This window comes from Channa argus, chromosome 16 (assembly GCF_033026475.1).
Source record: "Channa argus isolate prfri chromosome 16, Channa argus male v1.0, whole genome shotgun sequence".
NCBI classification, from domain to species: domain Eukaryota; kingdom Metazoa; phylum Chordata; class Actinopteri; order Anabantiformes; family Channidae; genus Channa; species Channa argus.
Genome location: NC_090212.1, coordinates 13,138,849 through 13,166,080, shown reverse-complemented (window position 1 = coordinate 13,166,080; position 27,232 = coordinate 13,138,849). Strand labels below are relative to the sequence as shown.

The following is a 27,232-nucleotide window of genomic DNA, read 5'->3' as shown; positions in this document are numbered from 1 at the left end:
AAACGTTGAAATGCACAACATTAAAACCACCAGGTGGATTTAATGTTGTGGCTGGTTAGTATATCAGTCTGCTGATATTCTTTCTGCTGATATAGAGCCCTGAAAAAAAATGCAGGTTATCTGTGAGTGGTTGGTAAAAGAAAGAATCACACAAGCATTCATACAACACCCTCAGCTGTGCAAGCTCACTCAGCTTCTGCACAAATTATTCCTGGAACTTGAGCCGTTCCATTTCACTCATAACCTGCATTCCTCCATTTCCTTTTTCCAGCAAAGCCAAAACCCTTGAAAAAAAGCCGGTCTCTCACATTCATTGATTCCCTTCTGCATCTGGCTGCAATGATCAAAGCACGATTGTGTAAGCAGCTTTTATAAGTGGAGTTGATTAGAAACATTGGCAACAATGGGTTGATGCTATGTTGAATCAGAAGAATTTTGAGCTAAGCTACTGCAGTATGTGTCACCCGGTTCCTGGCAGGAGAGGAGATTATAGCCAAGTAACATTGGTCAGAAGTTTTGAGATGGGGTTAGCAGTACAGCATTGTTACGCTTTAGGAGAAGAAATGAGATCGAAAGGACATCCGACAATCTCACACAAAGTATCCCTAATTTTATTATATTTTAATTTAGTCGGGAGGAAACACTGAGTGCCCCCGGCATCTGTGACTGCTTGTCTTCAGTTTGATGTGGGAAGACAGGTTGTTTAGGACCGTGGGGAATAAAGGATGGAGAAAGAGCAGGGTGGTGGAGAAGGAGGAGGACGAGGAGGATGGCTGCAGCTGTTGTTGTGTGTAGTCTAGTGTTGTTCTGGTGTGGTTTGGCAGAAATCACAGCAGAGCCTGAGAGAGGCAGAGGGACACAGCCCATGTTGCCTTAATGAAAGAAAAGATACATAGACAGACAGAAAGACAGACAGAGAGATGAAATGTTCACTGGTTCCTTCTCTCCAGTGTGTTAAAGACCTCTGCAATCCCAGGGACGTCCTATAAAAGGCAGAAACAAAGCACCTTTTTTTGTCACCTTCCTTTTCTTCCTCCATCTCCTGTGTAGCAGATGTCACTGCAATGAGGCCCCCACCCCCACCCCACCACCACCTTGCCTGTGTCTGTATCGACCCTTCCTCTTCCTCAGAGGAACAGACAGCCAACTCCTGCTAGGCCCTTTTTCCCTCTGTTCGCAGGGCGGGAGTTTTTATTATGATTGTTTTTAAAGATTTTTTTCTCTCCCTCTCTCCCTCAGCCCAGGGTTGCGGATATTGCCAAAAGCAGAGTTTAAAAAAAAAAAATACAGGGTGGGGGAGAGGAAGAGTAAGAAGGAGAAGTTATTTTGCTGAAGGACATTTGCAGAGGCAGCTTTTAACACCCTCACCCCTTCCATTCCTTCACTTTCCCTCCATCCCCCCTTAAACACACTTCTCCCTTTTCTGCTCTTTAAATATTGAGAATCATTGCAAATTCTTCTGCCCTCTTCCCTTTTGATGCTGCTGGCCCCTAACAGCTCAGCTAGAGAAATTCACTTGGAAAGAGCTGAACTGCTCAATATAGCAACAGCAACAATGCCCCCCTTACAGAACCTCCTTGCTCCCCCCTCCAGGCCCCAGTAAACCGGTCTGAGCTTTGTTGGTTCCCAAGCCGCACCTCTTCCCCTGCTCCCCGTGTTCTCTGTGTGAAGGCCAAGCTCTCCCTCTGGGCTGGCTTTGGCTGCTCATTTCCACGCTAACAGGGGGGGGCTCTCTGCAGGCTTTGCATCGTACAGCAACGTGCATGTATGCACACAAACAGGGACAACACCCAGCTGAAACAGAATGTAAGCGTGACCCAGCCGACTCCCGTCCCTTTTTTCTTTACTTTCCACCACACTCCCACCCAGTTTGCACACAACACAGCATACTGTTGTCCTCATTCCTCACTAATTGCTTTGCCCTTTTCCGTTTTATTGCTCAGATGGCTGCATTTTTATGTCATTTAGGATTTTGCTAACTAGTAGGATGAAGTCGCATTTGTTGTGGTCAACTCCAAAATAAAACACAGCCTGAGTTTGGATATGAACAGGAGCTTTTCTTGTGTAAAGCTGCGTCCCTCGCTGTATGCAGTTATTGTTTCTCTCGAAGCAAAACAGCGAACAGCACCTAAGCAAAGACGATGCTGTTATAGCTGCACCGTGCCCAGGCTAACCGACGGTCGAATCACGGCTGGAGAATTCTCTCTCGTTGCTTTCACAGGAGAATCTTGAGCAGAAATCAAATGCAGCAGACTGAGATCATAGACATGTTACTGCTTAACAGCGCTTTTTATGGGATTGGCCCTCTTTGTGTTTTAATGAGGAGGCCATGGATGGGTGGAAAAGCAAGAGGGGAGACAGAGAGAGGGAAGCTTGAGACTAAGAGAGAAGGTGAGAGATCAGAAAAGATTGAAAATGACTGAAGAGTGGAGTGATAGGAAATGTCTCCATCTCTATCCAGGTCTAATTAGGAGGGAGAGAAGGGGCTGAACGTCTCCCTTAAAGCTCAGTTTTGTCACAAGACAGGTCCACCTGATGATTCTTTTCTGTCCTCTCCTCCAACATCTTAACAAACAAACTTTAGATGCCTGTGTTTGTTTGCAGGGGGGACGTGTCTGCCTCATTCCTCTGTCTATTTACTTCCTTGTGCAAAGTGTTTTGAGTGTAGTCTCACAAGATTGGCATTTTGCTGTGTGATTATGAGTTTAGGTGAACCTGCCGGTGAAAAGGACTAAAAAAGAGTGGAGGCTGGACAACTTAGAAAGTGTCCGTGATAACTTGTTCCCCTAGTGGGGAGAGGATCCCTGTTGTTGAAACGTGTGTGATTAACTGCTCTACCTCTACCTGTAGCTTCTGTGGACAATATATAGCTAAAAAACATTGTTGTGAGGACATATTTAAATGTGGCTTGAACAGTTGGTGGCGGAATGCTGGCTCCTACTTCATAGGGATGTTTGAAGGTTGAGACTTTTAGGGTTCTTGCTGCATTGGGGTCTGGCACAAGTGATGTGCTCATACATTGCTGATACATATTTGCACAAACGTGTGTTTTTCTTTCCACATACACATTCAATTTAATTTCCAGGTCAGTGCTCATGCCTTGTGTACGTCAGTGCAGGATTGTGTAAAAGCAGAGCCGTCACTAACTCATCTGTTCTTCACGCCACTCTCTTCTCTGCAGGCTGCCTCATCAAACTTTCAACTGAGCAGTTAAAAACTCTTCTGCCATTCAGTCCCAACTGGTCATGGCGTAACAGGAATACATTAAATTCAGTCTGTCCATTGGGTTTGAAGTCAGATGGAAGGATGACATTTGCCGACTCAGTCTGCAACAAAGCAGTGCAGCGTGGCCACAGGTGGTGCTTTGTGAGCCCTGCCTTCAACCCCACAGTCTGTGATGATCAGACCGAACTAAGACATGAGCTATCTTGTTTTGGTTTTGTATTCTAATGCTGACTGTCTCTCTTTCCTCTTTCAGTCAACTCCGGTGATGGCATTGACTACAGCCAGCAGAAGAGAGAGAACATTGGTGACCTGATCCAGGAGACTTTGGAGGTGTTTGAGCGCTACGGAGGAGAGGACGCCTTCATAAACATCAAATATATGGTGCCGACCTATGAGTCCTGCATGATAAATTAAAGGAAGCCATCACTCTGGCAAAGACTCTAGACTTTACCTTTTTGCCAGTCCTTCTTTCTACCCCTCCACATCTACATTGCAAAAAATATTCCTTAGATTTAAAAAAAAAAACTAAAAAAAAAACGCTGTTATATTTTCCGTCAGCTTTTAGGTGTTTGTGAAACTTTTTCATATTTAGAGTTAGGTGAACTTTCTAATAGTGATTTGACTGTAAGTAAAAAAAATGTTACTTAGATCAAACTTTAAAAAATTTCTGTAATATTTTCCAAGTAGCTTTTAGTTGTTGGTTTAACTTCTTGGTATTTGGAGTTGGGAAAACCTAAGCAGCGCATAAATGAAAGTACCAGAAAAGTTTTGATTTTATTAATTTTATTTAAGTTAAGAAATACGACAGGTCACATCTGAAGAAATACAATTAAACACAAGAATACAGAGTCAAAACTTACCGTGTTTACCTATGTTTGCCAGGGTAATGTGCTTGTTTGAGTCCTTCGAGATGGTTTAAACTCCTTAGACTGAGGATGTACATCACTCTGACTCAAATGTAGCATCGACTCACCACACTGGCAAGACCAGTCAGCGCTGAGGTTCCCCTGACGGTGCTGTTTGTCCAGTTTGTGTTGGTCCCCATGAATGTTACCTTGCTGGTGTTCCCTATAAAACACACAAAACAGACGTGTACAAATATAAAGTTAAACAGAGGTCATTCAATTCCAACAATGGTCTAGTCCGTTATACTAACTGTATTGATATAATCTTTAAAAAGTGATCAGCTACAGACTGAAAAACAAATCCAACTGGCTGCCTCAATGAAGTGTTTATTGAAATGTTTTTGTTATCAAATAATATTCAACTGGTTTGCAACTCATTGATTCATATGGATACTATGACCTCACCTGAATTATTTGATTGGGTTCTCTTGTTATTCTGACCCCCTGCTGCTCCTCTTGAGTTTGGTCTGCGCTCATCCAGCTCTCGGTCTTGTTTGTTCATCTGAAAGGTTTTTTTAGACGAGTAATGCAAAGGTAAAAAACAGTTATCATCTTCCACTGTAACTTTGTCACTTATTATGTTTAACACATGCAGAAATAAGTATTATATTTAATGACTGTTTCCCCCGTGGATTTAATTCAGCAGCGGTGCTGTTGCGCTCATGTTCATGAGTCTGCACCACCAAACAAACTCAGGGGAACATATGTAGGTCTCTGTGCTTCTGTAGCCTGTCTGCAGTGGTCTGCTGCTGCTGCTGCTGCTGCTAAATAACTTTAACTGATGTCCAATCCATTGTTCAAAAATATATATCTGTTTGATTTATAGTTTCTTTACAATATCTGTCACTTATAGCTGGTTCCATGTTAGAGTTGGATTTTGATTTTGATCATTTTTTCTTTCTCCTTTCTTCACTCACTCTGAAATGTTTCTGCTTTAAATGAAGTTATATGACAGAGCATGGAGCAGCACTTTAAGATGCAGTGTGGACACTGTGGAGTCACTATCAAACTAACTAACGCAGCAACAGTGGGTCACACTGAACTGTTTAATTATGCAACTGGAATAAAAAATATTTGCCACAAACAGGCCTGAGTCATAAACTGGGAGCTAATGGCTGCTTCATCTACTACAAAAAATAAATACACATAGGAATTTAGTCTGTACTCACCGGTCCATGGGCAGCACAGACAGAGAAGGATGGAACAAAGGAGGGGGGAGGCTGTGGTGGACTCGGATCTCCGGCTGATGTCTGCAGGTCGGACTGTAGCTGTAGCAGGCCGGGGGCTTCTGCTACTCACACATTGCAGGCTGTTACCTCCTCGTCTCTGTCCAATAAATACAAATGTCTTCTCCTTAGTCACATTTGTCACCCGAACGCTCACAGACTGTATCACACCAAGCTAGTTTTACCTAGACGTTAGCTAAATTAATACACCAAAGCCATGCTAATGTAATTTTAACCAGCAAAAACTGTAGTTACATGTAGTTACCTTCTGCAGTAAGATCTAGACGAGTCGGTATTTTGATATGAACAAAAGTTATGGGCGGATTTACACACGGTGCTCATAAATTGGGCCGATGCTGTCTCTGCTCTGTTTCTGACTCTGCAATGGTTTTGCTACAACTTGGCTTCACCAACGAAGGGATTTTTGCAGTGTAAATGAAACCTTATTCCCTTCCATATCCTAGCCCCCTCCTCTTATCTCACCTTCAATCCATTTGTTCTCTTTTATGTTTCTGAATCCATCCCTAAACTCTCTAAGACTCAACACTGCTACTTCTGCTCCACTCTATGAACTTCTACCTCTCTTCATCTTAAATTTAGAACAGCGAGCCATGAGGTATTTCTATCTGCCTGTATTACTTAACTTGTCAATACCAATGCATGCCTGAAAAAAATCATTTGCCTTATTAAAAAATACCAGTGTGTTTAATGTATTTTATGTGTGTTGTTCAGATTTTTAATATTTTCACCATTTTATTCAGCTAGCTGATAAACTAACCTTGATGGATCGTGACTTTTATTGCAAACAGAGGTATACATGTGATGAAAAAATGTGACGCTCTCAAAATCTCAGAAAATTTCTATTTAATTTAGTATTTATTTTAAATTAAACTTCATCTGAAATGCATCTTTTACATGTCAGACACAACCTGTGGGCTTCTGTGAGGACTGAAAAATGTTTCTTTGCTCCTAGTAGCCGCGGTTACCTTAATTTTTTTTGTGACAAGGCCAAAAAAGTAGAAACTTCTATAGAAACTTATAGAAAATCTGTTTGTTTTTCCAGCCACTTTTCAGTCTTGCAGAATTTAATATTATTAAGATATTATTTGTCAGTGTGGCTTTGATCTCATGTAATATTTTGGAATAAAGTTAATATCTCAATGGAGCAAAGGTTAAAATAAAATAAAAAATGCCATTTGAGATGTAGGGAAAAGAGTAACGCAGGCCTATCTTACCTGTGTCAGTCCATAAAGCTGCTCTACAACTGCCTCCAATCACAACTGCTGGGTTGTTTTGGATTGTATTTTACGACCATGTACCCATTCTGTCACAAACAGAGGTGGAGACAGAGCCTGTCTAAACATGCAGAGAAAGACACATAGGAATGATGTCCCACAGCCTTCCTCTAGACAAACACACACTTATATGCACACGTTTGATTGCCATCTTTTGAACTCACATACCACACTGTGATCTAACATTTGTGTGCTTGCAGGCTTATTTCTGCCAACATACAAAAGAGAAACTCATTATACATAATTAATAAACTTTGTGTTCCCACATTGGGCAGATTGAAGATGCTTTCTCTCCTTTAAAAGTCACAGTGGAAACTTCTTCCCAAACGCAATGGAAGCTTTAGTGTCTTCTATATTTTACAGACACACACTTGTGCATATACACATACAAGCCTTCGACCCACAGGGGAAACGTAGCGTAATTGATTTCTGACACTCACAAGGACACTTGCACACTCTCTTATTGTTAGTCATGTCTCAAGCAAAAGCAACTTTACAGGCCTGCGGAGGAATTTGTTCTCAACCACAAGACAGGTTCATAATGCTCATATTTCAACCTCAGCACATCTCGAAAAGAATGTTACTGAATAGGTGTTCCACACTGCTGAGCCCGGCCGAGCTGCTCTCTGCCTGCTGCTTGATCTGTGCAGTGAAAGAGGAAAAGAAGTGCAGAGCGGTACACTTTCAACACAAAACACATATTTCACTTTAATAACTGCTGCTTGGTAACAAAACAAATATAGCATTGATGCAGGAACATGAGCTACTTTTAACGGCGGTACAACTGTACTGCTTGATGAGCGGATCGAAGTCTCACTACCCTGCGGTTCTGTCAAACTATATCAGTGATGCCCCGCTGTCCCGCTTCACCTGTCCAATTTTACTGAGCCACAGGCTAGTAGCTGGCCACCAAAGGAAGGAGAGCTTAGAGATAGTAAGGACAACTGAAAATCAGGACAAATAAAACATGGAAAACATTTCTTTTAAGTCTCTCTTTAGAGTGCTTCAAATAATATCTGCATAATTTTGTTCGCAACCTTCCATCTGTTTATCAGAGCCCTTTGCTTCAAACTGTCATACAATGTCGTACAATTCATACTATGCTGAAATCACTGCTTTGGTCTTAAAGGGCCAGGCAATTGGACTGCTTTGGCTTAATTAGATCAGGAGCGCAAATGGGTATTCACTGCTAAATGGGGTCCATTTCGACCTCTTCCGAAACCCACTGAAGCTCATTAAGAAAAGTAGCACCCCCATCAGGGAATATGATTTCAAATTAGGAGCTACAAGTGTGTGTGCACAGGCCTAAACATGCATGCCCGCACATACTGTAGATATACATGCACACACACATGTACACACACATATGCACAAACTGTAATGGCAAACAATACAAACACCAAGCTGTAAGTGTTTATATATTGTAAATAATGGGGTAAATTGTGAAATGAACGAGGATTGAGGCAGACAATGAGGTTATTTGGCCAATCAAAGGCTTGACTGGTCCAGACCTACATGTCAGCAAAATCAAGCATGACATTACTTAAATGTCTCTCCTTATCTTGGTCTTCTCTTCTGTTCTGCCTAAATAGGATTTTGGCATAATAATTGTCCTGATCATCATATTCTGACCCCTTCCTCTTTGTCATAATGAGCAATTGATCATTTTTTGGCTGCAAGTGCATCCGCATACACAAGGAAATAAATTGCTTATTTTTCCTCCAGTCATAGAGCACAGGTTATAACATGCTCTACTTCCCTTCACCAGATACTATCTGTCGCAGATAAAGCCACATTATTATTTTCAGTTGAGAGGATTTCCGAATGTTTTTTTATATTCGTTTTATATTGTGAAAGCTCTGGCTGATGGCATGTGGGGGCGGTTGTACTGATCTAAATTCTGGTTTTACAAAAAAGAAAAAGGAAAAAAAAACCTAGCCACCAGAAAAGGAAAAAAATTCAGATCATGTTTCTACTATTCATGCTTCTTTGTAGTGTAACAATCACATTGCATTGTGCATGTTTTCCACAGACCTGTGGAAAGTAGTGAAAGTGGTGCATTCAAGGTGTTTTGGCCCTTCTGGAATGTGTAGCGTTCATGCCTACCTTCCTTCGTTCCAACAAGTGTGAAATACTGCTGTCTAATCCCCGACCTAGCTTAATCCTCACACGCCACTGCAACTGGACTCCAGGGGTAAACTCTGGAAGATGTGAGGCCTGGGGGCACTCGCTCAGCCAGGGGGGTTATTATTAGCCTCTTGTAGCAGTTGCCACTGCCCTGCAGCCAGCAATAACTCCCACTGAGGAACACATGGAGGCTTTTGTACTGATTGAAACACCAACCATTGCACCAACATAGGACGATTTATAAACAGAGTTCATACACACACATCAACACACAGTCAACTATGCAGACAAGTGTTTACATGTGTGTATGGTCTCCGCCCCATCAGCTTCTCCAACTTTCAGGTTGATCTGTTATCTCAAAATGAACAGTGACTTTCTGAAAGCTGGCACAACGGAGCTCGAGTTTGTCCTTGTGCATCTCTGTCCCACCACATCACAGTGGTGGCAGGCCAACAAAGACTTTTGTATTGCAGCGAGCTGTGCCACAAAAGCTATACAAACATGCCAATGGCATTTTGTTGACAGAGGGGGGGAAAGGAGAAAAGAAAAGAAAAGAAAAGGCCAAAAAAGAAAAATACAATTACGTAAGAGGAAAGGCAGCGCGGAAATACTTGTGCGTGTGTTTGAAAGACACAACATGTTGAATAAAGAAAAAGACAGGGACATATGTAGTGCCTGAGCTCGGAGACAGAGTGGCAGTCCAAGATGAATCCAGTGCAAAAAGATTTAAAGGGAAGGAGAGACTGTGTGGGCTGTGTGGAGATGGATGGATGAAGGGAAGTGGGGTGTTGTGTCACCTGCTAGAGAGAGCTGTCTAGCTGCAGCCAGGCCTGAGATTTAGGAGCAACCAACTGCAGAGGGAGAAAAAAAGCGTCGAAGGAAGAGGTGGAAGAAGTGGGTGGGGGCTACAGACTCCTCCAATTGTTTATCTGTTTTTTACTCACAAGTGAAAAACGGAGGCGAAGTGACACAACAACTGGCACTTAACAACATCACCGGGCTCTCTTATCTGAACAAACAAGCTGAATGTGAAAGCTTTGAGTTGAGAATGAAATAGTTCACCCATTCGGGTCATGCTCAAAATGATCAAAGTCAAGTTGCCAAAGACACGCTGTAATGTAACCACATGTACCACGGTGACTTCATCAAGCATCCATGGAGTCCTCGAGGGCCTTTCCCTTTATCACATCCTTCCTTTTTTCCTCTTCTGATGTGCTGTCTTATTCCAGTGTTATAGTCTCAAAAGGCAGATTGTTGGGACCAACACTGAGGGGATTGCGCTTTGCAACAGAAATAAATGCCCAGCCCCCCCGGGAATGATTCGTCTTGTTCGCGTCTGTCTAGCGGGCTCCACGCTTGTCCAAGGAGCTACTGAGCATGTGCAAGAGAGGACAGCACAATGGAGATTTATCTATCTGCCTCTCCATATGCCAGGTGTCTGATTCACAGGCTCAATTCAAGAGTGGAAGAATAATGTAAACACTTTGAAAGAGAAGCTCATATTTGTTTTCCTTGTGCAGTGTTCTGTAAAGCTCCCCTTAAATATTAATAAAGTCAGCTAAAATCTCACATCCTGATGCACTATTTCGGTTTGTGAGTGATTCTCTCATCTTTGCTTATGCGTGTGATTGTCAGTGCCCCCAAAATAGACCACACCAGAGGATCAATCCTTGTCTGAACAGATGTGATCAATGCGGATTCTCTGCTTCTCTCTCTGTCACTCTCCTTCTCCCACTTTCTGACTTCTTCTTCCTCCACTTCCTCTCTTACAGGTCTTATCGCTCAGAAACACTCATTTCTTTCCCTGCTACGGGCTGGCAGGCGCGCACAAGCAGGCGAGCGAGCGAGTAAACAAATGCAGGCATCTTGTGTAGGAGCAGGAATGGATCCACACTGTTAACAATTGGCGGGGACAGATTTTGCATCAGCTGGACTTCTTTAAGCCATATTGACACCGGTATGTTCTCCACGAGGGACAGAATGAGGAAGGAGGATTGGGTGATTGTGTGATTTGGTTTATTTCCACCTGTTGATTGATGATTAGCGTGTTTGAGTCGGGAGTTTGGAGGTGGCGTTTTCCCATCACAGCCTTCTATCACAAGTGGCCCCAGCTGTCCACCACTCGTACAGGCAACAACAGGCAAGCCAACAGGCGCTTCTGTCACCAGTTTGCCAAACCACTAGAGCATTTAGGCTACGACAACACCCAAGGTGACCTTTAACAAAATAGAGAATGAGACATGAGAGTGGGGTGGCGAGCGTACAATGCATTATTGGAAACAGTTGCATCTTAAGATTGAACTGTAATAGATTTTTCCATATGCTGCTCCACATTGAAATGCTGATGCTTCTTTTTTAAAATATAACCTGCACTGTGTGAACAATGTGAAATGCTTTTTTTTTTTTTGTACCCCTTTCCTTTACTCTGTAAACCACTCAGCAGGTACTCGCCAAATATAGCATGATGTACTGTGGGCTCCCTACCCTCCAGAGATGGTTTTGATCCAGGGCAACCAGTTCTGTCCACAATAAGAATTAGTTCGTTTTTCTTGCTAAATGATTTTCCGTTTGTTTTCCTTCAAAACAGCTCCACGTCCACTTTTTCTTTTCTTTCATCTGGTTGGTAAACAACACATTCGTTAATAACAACCAACATTTGGAAAGGACTGTCTCAGCCATATCTCTTTATGCTCTCCATGAGCACCTAATAAATGTTTTAGTGCAACCAACCACAGTTTAGTTGCTCTCATTTACATATAACTTCTTGTTTTTTGTTGTCAGACAACTGAATGAGCATAAAACTGGGATTTAATTTCAGCTCATAAACCTGTTAACCATGTTCATGTGAGCTGCTCATGTGCAGCTGAACTGCGATGTTGATCAGTCGTTGAATTTAATGACTGTGACGTAACCATAGCCACAGTTTAATGGCAACACAGCTAGATGTCAACAAAATGGGTCTGATCAGATTTTTTAAAATTTAAAATCATTGCTTGCAAAGATGTTTATAGCTCGGTAAATATACAACTTTTGAAAGATGTGATACGCAAAACGCTCCTAAACTGAAACTAGTCCCACCGTCAGTTTCACTTACAGATCCTTTCTTCTCCTCGTTATTACCTACAATTCTCACTTCAGGTGATTTGAAAACAAATAAATAATGTACAGTCCAAGACAATAACAAATGGACACACACAAGCGCACACAAACAAGTGCAGCGGAGCATGAACACATCCACATAAGCAGGAATAGAGCATTTGTCATGTCATGTTTATGATATGAGTTAAAATGAATAATAGGTACATTATGTATTTCTCTGTATATGCTCTGTATATGCTCTGTGGTTGCTAGAAAGACATTTATTTCTGTTGGGCTGTGCTCACACCTTCCTCAAAATGTAAATGACCCAGATTCTTCCAGCACTTTTTCCCCATAGTCTCCAAACTTGTAAGTCAAAAGGAAAAAAAAAAAGGAAAGACATTGTTCTTGTTTTTATTTATGTGTTATCAAAGCCCATGGGCTTCCTCCAGAGCCACAGCTGTTATCGCAGGCAGCATTGCCTCGACAGAGTCACCAGCTCTCACTCACTTTCTCGCTGCTGTGGCCCCCGAGGCAGGCTGCAACCAGCTACAGGGCCCCATACGGAGGACCCCATTGTCTCCACCAGCATACTTTCAGTTGAGAACCCAGGGCGCTCTCAAAGCTCATTGTGAGTGAGCTAACAGCCGCTCTTCAAAAGAGGCTAAATGCATGTTCATTAATTATCTGGATTCTTGTTAATTGGATTAATTGTTGAATAGAAACCGTGTTATTAAAAATGACGAAAACACAAGGGCAGGGAGAGCATAAGGGAGGATTAATATCGTTTCAGTTTACTCTCGGGCTGTCAGAAGACCCAGGCATGCACAGACTCACACACACACATTTAGGTACACTCTGCCTGTCTATTGATGTGTCTTTCTCTCTTGCTTTAACTCTGTGATGCGATTTTGCCCACATATCAACACACACACAGAAGCTGCATGTGACCCAACTCAGAAGAACGAGTGCTAGGCAAGGTGTAAATTACCATGCATACCGTTAGAGATAAGAACTAACCCCATTTTCAAAGCTCAGAATAAATGCCAGATTCTTTTTGATGCAAGAAGACTGTGACTTTTCCCATCGCCTAAATTCAAAGAAGGAACGCATAAGAAAAAGAGAAACATAAAGTCAACACCATGAACAATTTAGCTATCTACAAGTCACATGAAATATGGGTTTCTCGTTCCCTCTGCCTATCTAGTTACTCTTATCCACCAAAATCCCTTATCAGCGTTTGACTTCAAGGGATGTTTTATCATTGTGGCTTTAAGATAAGCGCACTGATACTGCACACCGATTGGACAACAGGACTAATATTGCATGTCCCATGTAATTGGTGGCAGTGCAAATGACAAGCTATTATATGAAAACCTCAGTACACGTGTTCTACTAAAGTCCCTGAAATTGAAATTATGACAATCAAATGGTGAATACAAGACACTGCAGAAGACAATAGATATGCATGTCATTAGGCAGTTAAATTCAACCATGCACATGCTTGATTAAATGAGCATTTCTTAAGTGGTTTCAGTAAGTGGTTCCAACATATTTTGGAGCAATACGAAGAAAAGAGCCTCCTCTTCACACCAATGTTCTTACAGCCTTGCAAAGTAATCCAGTTAATCTAAGATGTGCAAAGCATTTGTCTTTGAAGAACTGGTCTAACGTAATTTGGTTTGTCCCAGACTCAACCAAAATTTGACAATAACTATGAAAACAACGTACTTTAGCTCTAGGTGGAAGCTGGCTGAAGGACAGACAGTAAATGTGTTGCACTAGTCCTTGAGGCAACATTATCTGTCCTCCTGCTTTAATGTGGAAGCTGCTGTCACCTGTTGTGCTCCAAAATGTTGTTATCTGGCGGACTAATCACACCTATTTGTGTGGGAATCCATATTATTATTTTTATACGAGGGTATAAGTTTTGTATACCTTGTGAGTGTTTGATATGTGTCCCTTGAGCAATGATACTTGATTGACTTCATAATTTGTCCAATGACATCACCAGATTTAGTTAGTTTAGTTCGATTAATGTATTTAAAATATTACACAAATTTTAAAAAGCATGGATTCTTCTGTCCTCTATACTAAAACAGTGGCAACAAACTGAAGCCAGAGGGTCATAGTGCAGCTGTTTGAGCAGTCATGCACCCAGCGTGGAGACTACTTTACAAAGACATGAGTGGGTGAGCAGTAAGTGGACAAATTGAATAGGGGCCCAAGGTCAGGGCTCAGATTTTGCTGGACCCCCCCTTAGCCAACAGCTGTTAAAATTAAAACGAACCAGTCGTGGTTTATTTTCACACTAAGCAGGATGTGAGAAACCAGAGGTAGCTGGTTTGTGTGTGTTCCATTGATCAGGGATGTTAATCTTCTGAGGATATGTAGAAAGGTCCTCCCAAGGACAGGGCAATGAAAAGGCTCTATTGATCACTGGAGCGGTGATCAATCGGTCCCAAGACAGATAACAAGATGTACAGGCCTTGAGTAACAATAGGCGTCTTGCAGGATATGGACTGCACTGGTTATTTATTTATTTATTTCATATTTGAGCACCTTAATGTGAAGCCCACACATAAAATCTATGATCAGTCTGATTCATAGGCTGTTCTATGGTGGTATGATACTTCTATTACACAAAGTATGTGTAAAAAGGAGGAGACTGAAAACACATTCAACCCACATGATTATTCAAACCAGATCAGTAGACCATTAGTAGACGCATTCATTTCATTGGTAAAACATAGACTTACACCAGACCTTGTAACATCTAAGTGATAAATAAGGCTGTGCTAATTCAAGTATGCTTCAATGTTGTCATACTGGATCAATACACGAAGGACTGTACCAATGATTTTGTGTAACAAAGGATTTTTTAATTCTTTCTCCATACGACAATACTTACAACTCCGAAGTGACAATTCTATGGCTGAAAGGTCTCTACACCTCAGACACTTTCAAAATAAGGTTACTAGATGATTTGCAAAACCTTCTGCACCATTGTTGACCCTTTTAGTTCACTGTAAAGGAAAAAACATAAAGCCATCTGGAACTGACATTGAAGTTATTAATTGGAAAAGACTAATTTAAATCACATGCATAGGTTAACAAAATTAATGTTATGACGAGAAAGGAAATGTAAAAACAGAAAGAAGTGGGTGTTACCAGATCAAAAGACATAAATGAACCACTGACTTGGCAGTATTTATTTTGCTGCTTGGAATCAGACAGATCATAGAAGAGAGTGGTTTTAAAACTTTGAACTGGGGAAGACTGGTTTCCACTACTATGCATGTTAGTACCAGAATGACTGGAATGAACACAGCTTGAAGTAAGAGACACTTGCTTGTCTGAGAAAATGTAAACCTTTATTAGCTCTTTTTAATTTGTGTGTGTGTGTGTGTGTGTGTGTATGTGTATGTGTGAGATAGTTGTGTGGGTGAATACATCGCATTATTACACATTGTATATGACTTTCACATAAAATAAAACTAACAAACGTACTAGCTAGCCTAAAAAGTAAATACCTATGATGACTCATACACAATATGTAATACAGGCTTCTTGGACTGAATTGTTTTCCTTTCAAATCAGAGCTCAGAAATGACAACGTGCAACTTAAGCAGGAGTCAGCTGCTGATTCTTGAGTTTAGTGACAACTGCCCCATAATACTGGTAAACAATTAAATCTGAGCGGGTATAACGTTGTTATTAATGAGAAAAAGGAGAAAGAAGTAAAAGTGTTGACAACACTTTACAGACGAGTTCTTGTGTGATGCATACTATTGGCCGGAATTTATGTCAATCATTCTAGCAACCCACCCCGCGCCGCCCCTGTAGATTCGATCTGAGCGCTTATTGGCTGTATTGCCATGCCTTCTGTAAAGCTCAGCTGGCCAATGGGCGCTCGGGAGGACGGACCCTTTCCGGTGGAACAGGCTCTCGCGCCTACAGTGGTAGAATCGAACGTCCCCGAACGCACACGGTGTAAAGGAGAGTACGGCGCACGAGTCTCTGGAAGGGAGATAACGGTTTCTTTTTTGTTCCCTCTCCACTCAAACAACAAGAACAAACCAAACCTGATTTCTTAGGGGGGTTAACAGAGTCTTCTACTCACAAGGAGGAGGGAAGCGAGGGATTGGAGACGCAAGTTTTTTTTCTTCCCTTTTTCGTTTTTTTCTCCTTTTCCTAAAACAGGATTCTGTGTTTCGCGGTGGTTTGTTATTCGTTCTCGCCGCAAAGATGATGGTCGGAGAGGTCGAAGTGAAGGAGCGACCGAGGCCGAGTCCCGACTATTTGATGCAATTATTAAACGAGAAGAAGCTTATGACCAGTTTGCCAAATCTCTGCGGCATCTTCACACACCTGGAAAGGCTTCTCGATGAAGGTAAGTGGCAGTCTGGAGCCGTGGGGGGTGGGGGGTAGGAGCGTGACCGCAGCGCAGTCCGGACTCGGCACGGCTTCGCTGGGCGTCCCTGCTGCATAACGTTAGCGAAATTCAGCTGTACATTGGGGTTGTGTACCCTGTTATTGTTGGCCTCGGCAGGCGCAGTAAGACTTTTAACTTCCTTAAAGCAATAGATCGCGCCTTGAGCGACAAATCCAACATTATGCCGAGAGTTTTTATTCCTAGACCACATACGCGGAGTTGCTTACGCCAGGCGTGCAGAGTTTTAACTAACTGCACTCCTGACTTTGAGGCGACAAGACGAAAACTTTCTCACGGACTTAAAAAAAAAAACAAAAAACTGAACGACCTACCATCGTTGATATAGTGGCAAAAACGTTAACGTAGAAGTTTTGCAACACGCTTGTTGTTCAATCAAATCCGAATCTTAATGAATTTAGACGGTGTCCGATTCCACATGTTCCCCAGCAATTTAGCTCGGGTTAGCCACATTTTTAGCTAGCGAGTTTGGGTGTCTGCGTTCCGTTAAACTCTTTAAGGCAGCAAAAACGTAGCGTTAACTTAGCTACGTCTCCTAGTAAACACTTCACCGGTTAGTATAGCATTTGAGACACTTCACGTCAAGAAGCGCTACAAAGACTGACTTTTAAAAATAATATATATTTGTTACAAGGGTGGTGTTAGTTGTTGCCCAGCGGCCGAGCTTTAAGGCACGGTGGAATGTGTCTGCTTGTTGCCCAAACAATGGCCAGCGAGTTGCTGCTGGGAGGGGGAGTGTACGAAGATTATTCAAACCCGTCTAACTTTTCCATCAAAAGGGGACATTGTTTTTGTTGGTCTTCCTCCAGTGAGGATACACTTCTGTCGATTATTTAATTTCCCCGGTGCTGCAGTCGTCGTGCTTTTGCCAGTCAAACGTGCCCTAACGTTGCCAAAGCTGCGTCGCGTTTTGTCGGCGCCGCCGTCCAGACGGGTTTTGTCTGTCTACATTGAATTTCCGTGTTTTGGCACAAGGTGCGGTGCCGGGTTTGTGTTGCTAGTGTCCATAAAAAAAGCTGGTCTTAGCGAACGGTTGGACCCGTGTTTATGTAACGGAGCTGGGGACACTAGGGTGCGCCACAGCCTCCTGGTAGCTTGTCCCCACGGTGTCGGACTGGGCACCATGACACGTTGATGAATAAAGCTAACACTCCGTCTCCTTTTGGGGCATAGATGACCAGTTTCCTCACAGATAACATACGACGTAGCGACCAGTTTCGGTTGCATCATGTCTGGATTAATAGATTCTGTCGTATCTACCTGTTAAACCGGTCTGCAGAGATTTTTTAAATGCTTGATAGGCAAGATGATCAGCAAGAAGCTGCTCTATTACATGTGTACTATTTCTTCCCTAAGTTCTTCAGCTAGAAGAATACAACAAGGCAAAAAAACAAAAGATTTGTGTGCAACAGTGCATAAAGTACATATACTGTATTTAACCTAAACCCAAGTGTTATTTTGATGCCACTGGTGGACCACTCTGAACCTATTAAACGCAGACTCTGTTTGTATATTCTAGAACATCTGGAGAAATTAATGGTTCAGTTGAAGTTCCAATTAAAATTAATAAACTAAGATTAGACTTACTAAAGTGTAACAATTAAAGAAGAGGCAAGACAGTGACAAAATTTCCCGGCAGCATTCTACCCCTTTTGCAGTCCGACTTTGTCATGGAACATAACATTTGTCTTACTCACCATGTGTGGTAAATGCTTTACCAAAAAGGTCTTATGAATTTTTTAAATTCTAGTAGAGTCATTTGTTGTATTGAAATCAACTGGGACTAATGGGTGTGTTAATATTTTCATTTAGGGAAGAGTCAGGAAGCACACTCATCTCCACTCCCCTTTACTGTTGCTTTCCCAAACCCTAGTGAACTGTTTAGAGGTTCTTTCATCTGGTGTTTCAGAAATCCTGTCTGGGACATTCATGGCTTCGCGGCTTCAGTCTAGCAGTCTCACTCATTTAAGATTTACAAGGGTTTCCACAGCACCACCCCAAACTTTACCCTGCTGCCAAAAATTGCGTGTGTGTGTGATGAAAGGCAGCCTGGTGCAGAGGAGACTAGGCTCACTGTCTGGTTCTTGTTAGAGGCTGTTTGTTTTGCTCTTCCCTTTGGACACTGCTGATAATCTGATGTGATTTTTGATGTGTGTAAACTGACCGACCCAGGAATAGCCAAATGCAAAAACGCTGAATGAACCTTGTTTTGTTTGTTGATACGAAAAGGAGACAAGAAATTGATAAGAGTAGTATTGTGAAAAATAATAATTAAATTAGTAAACATTGCAATTTTTGGCCAAAATTGAATTTAGTTAAAAAAAATCTTGATGGGGCATGTTTTGTTAATATGCTCTTTTCCAGCAGTATTGATAAACTTTCAGCTTCAACTTGTAGTCAGACAGGATAGACTCCAGAAAAGAATCTTGTGGTTTTGTGGTGGATCCACAAAGTTATTGTGTTTGGTATATGATGTTGTTTCCTCAGTGTGTTGCAGGTATAGGAGATTTCTCAGTCTGTTTTGTCATAATTAAAAGTGGGTGTCTTTTCAAGCCAACAAGGCGAAAGCAGCTGCTACTTGAAATCCAATGATGCTCAAACAGAGATAGAAATGTAACCAATCGTTGTGAAATTTTCAAAGAATGAAAATTAATTACAAAAAATAAAGGAAATTAATACTGTACTTTGTACACAAAGCAGTGGCCCACTTGTTTCCTGTGGGTCGGATGTTATTGTATTGTTTATATAGTCAGCACGAAAGCACTTTTCTTTTGATGATGTTGGTTAATAGCTGTAGTAGTGACTGAACAGTTCTAATAGCTTCAATTTTCAAGAGTTTGTGCAACTTAGAAGAGCAATAATCTAAGTAGTCGGAGCTCACTGCACATACCGCTTATAAAATTGTCCATCTGTAGAGTACACCGTCCCCAAAACTGTATGTCTCCGTTACCCACTTAGTGTTTTGTGCATTTCTACAAGGCAGTTTTACCGAGTGGAAGAAGGCCGGCATCATTCTTGTGTGTGACAACTGCTTGTGTCATGTGTTCATGGACATGCCATTACATTCCCAAAATGTCGTCCAAATGTAGTCTCTCAAGGTCAGTCTGGCTGACTGTGACAGACCCCTTTTTGAAATCCCCTTGCGTTGCAGTTGTTCATCTCCCTGAGGTGACACCTGCTATGGGTTTTTTTTATTTCTCTTTACAATCTGCCAGCCAACAAGCTGCTTCAAATTGCTATATTTTCTCTTGGCAGGAGGACACACCCCATAAAACATCTAGAGGTGCCTCCTAGTAGTGAAGTGCAAGCGCTGTTGTAAGGTAGTGAAGCATAAACAAAAGGGAGGTGTTTTTTTGTTTTCGTTTTTTGTGTCGTGAAGTGTGGCATGTGTTTTTATGGGAAACAGAATAAAAGACATTTTTTCCAAACTCTTCTTAACTCTTAGTCTTTCTTAAAGGTTAATTTTTTTGCACTGCTAGTATAATTAGATTAATTTTTAATCTATTTGTTAGTTAGTGGAGTCATGTGGTGCATCGTACCGTTTGTTCCTGGCTACAGTGTCCCCCTTTACATATACAGTTTTTTTTTTGTCTGCTTGTTTGTCTCTGTGTGTCATGATTTACCAGGACATTCCCAGGAGACCTGTCAGCGTTTGGAGGACAACATGTCTGCTGTACCACTGTGGTGCCTTTGTAGAGAACTGATCCTTTGGGAATAGATGTTTAGAAAACAGATTTACAGATGAACAGGAAAATGTTAGAAGTCTGTGTTGGGTTTTCTGTCTCATGTTTCTGACACTTTTTTTTTACGTTTGGTTTGTGTTGCAGATGGCAGACCCCTTGGCATTACTTGGCACAGATTTAGACTTGCACTAACCTCTGAAACACAATCAGTTTAGCTATCAAAATTGACCTTAAGTCAGAAAGTAAAATACCACTTGGAACTGTTAGAAAGCACAGATAGAGACTGACAGGTAGAGAGAATTGGGGGTTTGGGGCCGGGACTGTTGTTGCAAGCAGAAACCTGTTTTATTCCCGCACCCAGCCTTTTCTTTTCTCCCCACGTTCTCTTTTAAAGCACCACTTATAAACCGGAATTTAATTAACACAGAGCCATTCTGTGAGCTGGTTTACTGAGCTGTTGCCACCAGTGAGGACGCAGAATTGAACGCTTTGTGCTGCCGTACTCTGTCGGCCTCTCTTTCATGCCCTCTGTCTCAGTCTTTCCTCCCTTGTAATAAATTAGGTGGTGGCAAAAGTTTGACAGGGTGAGGTGTAGGGGTTGTGGCAAGATTCAGGGTTGCTTTGCCTTTCTTCTTTCTGATGCGCCTCTGCTATCCAGTAGCCCCACCGCAGTGACTGTATGAGCGTCAGTCCCTGTTCTGACTTAAACCTTGGACCCATCTTGCTCCCCTGGCCCCACTCCAGCCCCAGCAGTGCCACCCACAGCAGTTGCTGTGTGATAAAGTTATCCAGCGACAGTTCTGGGCTCTTATCTCAGGCCTAAATCCCGTGTGTGCCGGGGCCTCCTTATCACGGCTGCCTTTACGGGGGCCTCTTGTCTCCTTGCCTTACCCTGACTGCCTAACTGACTATCTGACTATCTGTCACCAAAACAAAGTGTCTTCCCTTCTATTACTGCTGGCTGTTACACAACACATTGCCAGAGGCAGTTTTATCTAACTATTTTGTTATTCCTCAAGCGTTAAAACAGAGCAGTCCCATTAAAATTGATGGTGAAAACGGTAACCAGATGCACAGTGAATTTCCTAGAGGAATTTTACTGTGGGGTTTTTGTTAAAACTAGAGCTGTGTTTCTGTCTGTTTGTGCACCAGATAATGACGAACGACATTAGAGGAAGATGTATTCTGGAATGTTGTAACATTTATGTCACAACAGATGGGTTGTCTATTCCGTTTTAAAAAACAACCCATTGCCCTTGACCCAAGTTTTTTTTAAATACAATTCCCCTGTTGTGTCTCATTCAAAAACATCCATGGAGGGTAACGTTTGTTTTAGACAGGAAAGGATTCTGGAGGGGGGGGTCAGTAGTTTGAATTATGGTTAGATAAATAGAGAAACAGGGGAGCTGTTTCTTGCACTTCACACAGAGGAGAGGTCTTTCTCTGAGCTCTCTCTTAACTAATTTGATTACATCACTAATAATCTCTCATCCCTCCTCCACACGTTTGTGTGTACAAACGACGCATACAGTATTTCTCTGTTAGAAGTATGGGCCCCACCCTGTTACATTCTTTGAGTGCTTCAAATATCTCTTCCACCCCCCTTGCTTATAATCGTGTGACTTATTCACTCGCTGGTTCGCTGTTTTCATTTTTTAAGTCTTCGAAATGTTACAACAGATATAATATCTAACAGTTAGGTTTCTCTGGAATAATTCCAGCAACATTTGTCACCGTATCCAGCTTCCTTCCCAATTTTATCGTAGGAAGGAGGTGAAACAAAAATTAACTGAATACTCTCTCTGTTCCTCTCAGTCACCCACCCCTCTGCATTCATTTTCTCTCTCCTTTCAGAGGAGGAATGGCATAAGAGCTTTGGCAGCCAGCTCAGGAATTTTACCGGGAGCATAGTCAGACCACTTAACCTACAGCCTTGTGTTTTTCCCCCCACACTCTTTCATAGTGTGTCTTAGCTCTGCTTAAATAGAATACCATTCAAAGTGAGGCATACAAACTTTGAGGATTGTTAAATGTTTAATTTGTAATTATCTGCTGTATTTCAATGCTGGAAATAGCATCTTCTATTCCACTTGTATGAAGTCCAAAAATGTTTTCCTAAACCTTCTCATTTGTGACACACTAACCCTTATTTCACCAGCTTCTTTGCGTCATCTTTTGCTCATTCTCTCCCAAACCCCTAGTCCAAGCCGTTTGCCAGCACTGTCTTCGTTTGTCACTAGTCACAGGCTGGACGATAAATCAAAGATGAATAATTTACCTGTCCCACAGCAGCGTGTGTTGTGTCTTTTAGGCTTGGCAATAGCAGGCGGTGCTGCCGTAACCTTTCAGAAGGGCCACAGAAAGTGAGGTGGCAAAAGGTATTGAGTCTCCTTTTAGTGAGGTATTATTTTTATTTTGCACCACATGCTTTAACATTAAGCTTTACCACTCATGTGGTTGTCTACCCAGTTAAACTGCAGTTGCATTATACTTTTTTTTTCTAATGTCCAGTTTTTACAGTAATAAATCCTGATTGTTTCGTCTAAAACTTTTATCTGCATTTTCATTTTATTTCAGCATTAAGGAGAATACAAAGTTGGCAAAAAAGGCTTGTCAACATTGTTGCAACAACTGGAAATATTTTTAGGATAAACTTGAGGTTTGGGTAATAGCAGTAATGATTAATAGAGGACTCCATTATCCTGGTCGTATGTCATCTCAGACTGAAATATGTATTAGTTTTACCTTTAGGAAACCTCTTCAACCTTTTCGTTCTTAAACAATTATTTACATATGGTTCACTTTTATAAATGCTTTACTTAAACATTTTAAATTGAATGTGTTGATGTTTTACAAGAAAACAGATTATTTTTGGTAAACTGAAAAACATCTTTGACAAGCAGTGACCTGCCTTTGGTGCATCATTTCATGAAGTGTATTTTGAAAGAGTGTAACAGGTTTGATCACATGCTAAATGTGTTAAGTGTGAAGCAGAAGCAAGGCCTTTACCCAGAAAGTGGCCTCTAAACATTTTGTTTTTGCTGTGTTAATGTACAAGTTTGAGATGTTAAGAGGAAAAAAGCTAATTCCTCTGCAGTTAATCAAGTGTGCAATCTTTCTACCGACTGTATCTGCCCACCCTACCACCAGTTGCCCCTGTCAGTCTGTGGAGTCTTGTAGTTAGATGCTATTGGCTGAGTCATCGGATTAGTGGGGGTTGAAAGCAGCAACATCTTGCTTAACTTGTTTTGTGCTCTCTGCTTGTAACGACACAATACGTGCCGATGTCTAGGAGGAAGTACACAGATTTCTCAAAGCAATGTTGAACAGAATAGTCACTTTTTAATCTACTCCCCCCTCAAACTATTCAGCTTTGCTTCTATGGCTTGAACAGGTTTTTTCTGTCTCAAGGAAACTCCGTTACTGTCAAGCTACTAGAAACACATAGGTTGCGCAGTTGTCTTTTACAGTCGCTGTCTGCCCTGCAGTCTTGTGCTGTAATGGAAAACATGATTTGCTTAACATAATTTATGCCCATGTGTAATCCATCTGATCAAAAGTGATGATAGCAGCACATGAATGAAGTCAGTGTTGTAAAGACATTTTTGTCCATTTTGTTTTTAGTGTTTGTTGCTGATGGTCTGTTTGTTGTGAAGCTTAAGTCTCTTTCCTTATCAGTGCAAGTGTCTGGAATGGGATTTGGTATGACTAGGATTTGATTGGTGAAACAATGGGCCTCTTTAGCAACTTGTGTAACATATGAAAGACTGACTAAAACCCCACCGGTAAAAGTCAGGAAAGAATGTGCTATCTGTATGAAAGAGTCTCATCAGTGCTGTTGATTAATTGTGTTTACTGATAGAAACAATGCGAGGAAAGGCTGCTTGGAGGGATGGGAGGAATGTGTGATAAAGAACAGTGGGGGGAGGCAGAGGATTTCTATGTGCTGTGAATGAGGTCAGCTACTTGGGTATGAAGAAGGTCACTGACTTCTCCCTCAGCTCCCTATGCCACCCCTTTATTGCCCCCTTTCTCCCCAAGGACTAATGATAAACAATAGCTTTTTGTGCTTTAATAGGACAGACTGGGTCATTTACATAGTGCCTTGCTCTTTTCTGTCAAATAGAGCCAGTACACTGTGTTGCATTTTTGCATAGCTTAGTTATCAATTGGTTTGTTACCTAAGCAGAACTTACAGTGCTGAATATACTATTAATAAAGCTGCTGAGTGGTGTGTTTTATGCAACTCTCAGTGACAGTGAAGTTGTCTTTTAGCATGTGGAAGATCTTTTTTTTCTTGTATTTGTGTTGGTTGGAATGTGCTTCCAGTGCAAAGCTTTTTGCTGCAAACCTCTCTTTATCACAAGTGAATAATAATGGGATTACTTTTGATTTCCTTACAATTGTTGTCTACAGCAAATTAAACAAAATACTGTTAAAAAAACAGTTGGTAGTGCAGCAGTTGATATGTGGGTTAACTCTTAAGTTGCTGTAAAATAATTTTGACACTGTAGTCAATGACAGCAGGGTTGCAATAAATGTCATACTTATTGTGGTTTTCCAAATCGGTGAAGCTAAATATCTGGTAGTGTGGCGAAAATGTCTGGGTCTGATCATAACTTCTTTGCCGTAGCTAGCTTAGATTTGGTTACGGTAGTGCACAAGTAGTAAACTGCAATTACTATTAGTCTATTAGCAAGTAGCAGGCACTGGGGACAACTGTGGGGTTCACTTGGCATTTAACCATGAGGACTGGGAGTTGGACGACTGACCCTGTGATTTGTAGACGACTGCTCTAGTAACTGAGCTACAGCCATAAATATACTACCAAATATAAAATCTAACTAACTTTTGTCTATAAATATATCTATTTATTGCTGATTGACCTCTTTTTTTTTCTCTTGGGTTGCTACAATAATATAACATAATATAAATTCATCAATCATTTATATTTCAATATAATTGCACTGCAGGGCCCCCCAAAAATAGACCCATCTTAACTGGTAATCTGTGTTTTACAAACTAATATGAAGTGTCTCCACAATATAATTAAAACAATAGCTTGTCCCATTCAAGTTGAAGGAATGCTGTGCAATCTACATTTCCTCAGTAAATGGTTTACTTTAGTTTAAATAATGTAACGATGAAATCACTATCACTAGTCGCTATTACTGATCCTCTCTCTGCTGCTGATGGGGTGACAGCTACAGGGTCCTGTTTGGTGTGGCTGTCTTGGTGTCCACCAGAACCTGTGGCACATTAGGTTGAACAGTTGGTGCATTAGGGGAAGCACATTCAGCTTTTTTCTAACTTCTAGCTTTAGGTGGATGTAAGCTAACTTGTAGCAATTAGCGCTTAGCCAACAAGCTTGTTGTGGTGAACACATGACAGTGGATGGGGAACTGTGGGGAAAGATGAAATTATTGCTTTTCTGCACATTTCTGATCGTATGATGAGTGTTTTGATAATTTACTCTTATAGATCGTTAATTTACGGAGCGGTTTTAGACAGGTACCCAAACAAGCACATATATGTTGCCCGCTCGAGTTAAGAAGTTACTATGACTTTACTTGGGCTGTCTGCTTCCTCTCTACTGCAGACAGGGACACTTAACTTTGCTCTGCCCTTGCTCATACGCAGAGTAGAAGCTGCTCCACTAGTGTACTTTCTTATTCACTAACCTCTGTGGTGTCTTGAAGTCATAACTGGTCATTTGAGAACACAAATATTTAAATTGTCATGCTCTAGTTAGCCTTTAACAACTAAATCCACACACTGTGTATGTATGTATGTATTTATTTATATATATATTCCCCAAATTGTCCCAGGTACCAAATCGTTGTGTACCATTAACTTCTAGCCCAACTCACGTTTCACAGATCGACGTATTTGAAAATTGCACAACTAACTGGCACATTTGGACCTTTTCTCTCTACTTTGTAGATGCTTCTTTTGCACTTTGGCATGAACGTCCTCTATCTTGGCTCAATGTCCTAGCAGGAATGTAGCCCATAAAAAGGCCTTAAAAGGTGTTGCTTTATTTCTTTATTGCTGCTACTGTCTGGCTTTGTGTGTGTGTGTGTGTGTGTGTGTTTTTGTGTGTGTGTGTGTGTGTTTTTGTGGAACATGCCCAGGCCAAAATTACTGAGCGTGTTGGTTTTCCCTCAAATTGCTATAGAACTTATTTTTTTCAGTAAGATATGTTTGTGATCACTTATACTATAACTTGTTTGAGACATTTATTATATGTAAGTGATCCTTTAGGTAAGGTTAATGAAAGCTGGCGATGAATGGTGTGTAGACCCAGCAGGTGAAACAGGTCTGGGCACGAGCAAGATGCCAGCTGTTGTTGACTCCTTAAGGTGAAGAATAGTTTGCCAAGAGATGAACTTGTCTTTCTCTGTCCCCTCTAATCCTTCTCTCTTCTCCCCTCCCCGACACTTCCACTCCTCTCACTTACTCTTATTTCCTGGAGAGTTTTTGTCTGACATGACTTTAGACTGTTTGTGATGGGAGATCTTCCTGCAACCTTATTTTTATTGAGCGTCTGACACTTTCAATGAACCAGACCTTAGCTCTGTCTCTGCTCCTCCTCTCTCATCACCACCCTCTACCTGCAGCCCAGTTGCACACATACATATGTAATTTGTCTTTATTCTTATCTCCTTCTTTCTTTTTGATGCATGTACATCTCTCTCATTTGTTTATGTTATCATCCCTTTTGTAGAATGGGTGATAAATATTTTAGCTCACAGCGTGAAGAGTGTTCCACCATTATCATAGTGTTTTCCAGAGGAAAAGAAAATCAGTATCTGTTCTCCCAAAGGAATGACTCATTTTTCCTGGCTTTGTCATTTTTACCTATTTATTTTAGCAGGGTGACTCCACAGCTCCAGTGTCTTTCTTTTCCCATTTTCTATTTTCTCATCTAATTCTTCTCCACATTTTTCTGTCCTTGCTCTCTTCTTCCTTTTGTTTTGTCCTTTGTAGCTTCAGTCTGTATTTGTGTGTATGGCAGAACTTCAACCTTGGGGCTACATTGCCTCTTTCATGTGAGGACCAGTGGTGACATTAAAGCCCCACAACACTGTCTGTCAGTTTGCATCAGTCTAGCTCTCAATGTTTACCATCCTAGCATACACTTTGCTCTACACTTACTCATTCCTGCTGCCTGGTAGATACCAACATGTCTGTTCCTGCTGGTTGTAATTGTGCACATGTATATGCAATTGCAGATTTG

The 27,232-nt window shown here is 41.4% G+C and overlaps 2 protein-coding genes across 7 annotated transcripts in view; both read left to right on the top strand.

The window, feature by feature from the left end:
• The window catches only part of pacrg (PARK2 co-regulated), a 126,278-nt gene extending 120,209 nt beyond the window's left edge, over positions 1 to 6,069 (top strand). The window contains exon 5 of the mRNA XM_067480642.1: positions 3,479 to 6,069. Within this exon, the coding sequence (XP_067336743.1) occupies positions 3,479 to 3,639 (161 nt within the window). The 3' untranslated portion in view covers positions 3,640 to 6,069. The remainder of the gene's footprint in view (positions 1 to 3,478) is intronic.
• Positions 6,070 to 15,805: 9,736 nt separating this feature from the next.
• The window catches only part of qkia (QKI, KH domain containing, RNA binding a), a 75,522-nt gene continuing 64,095 nt past the window's right edge, over positions 15,806 to 27,232 (top strand). For 4 of the 6 annotated variants that reach the window (XM_067480735.1, XM_067480732.1, XM_067480736.1 and 1 more), the window contains exon 1: positions 15,807 to 16,249. In XM_067480735.1, coding sequence (XP_067336836.1) covers positions 16,105 to 16,249 — 145 coding nt within the window. In that variant the 5' untranslated portion in view covers positions 15,807 to 16,104. Of the gene's footprint in view, positions 16,250 to 27,232 lie in introns of all 6 variants that reach the window. The other 2 variants (XM_067480733.1, XM_067480731.1) reach the window with 1 other exon arrangement.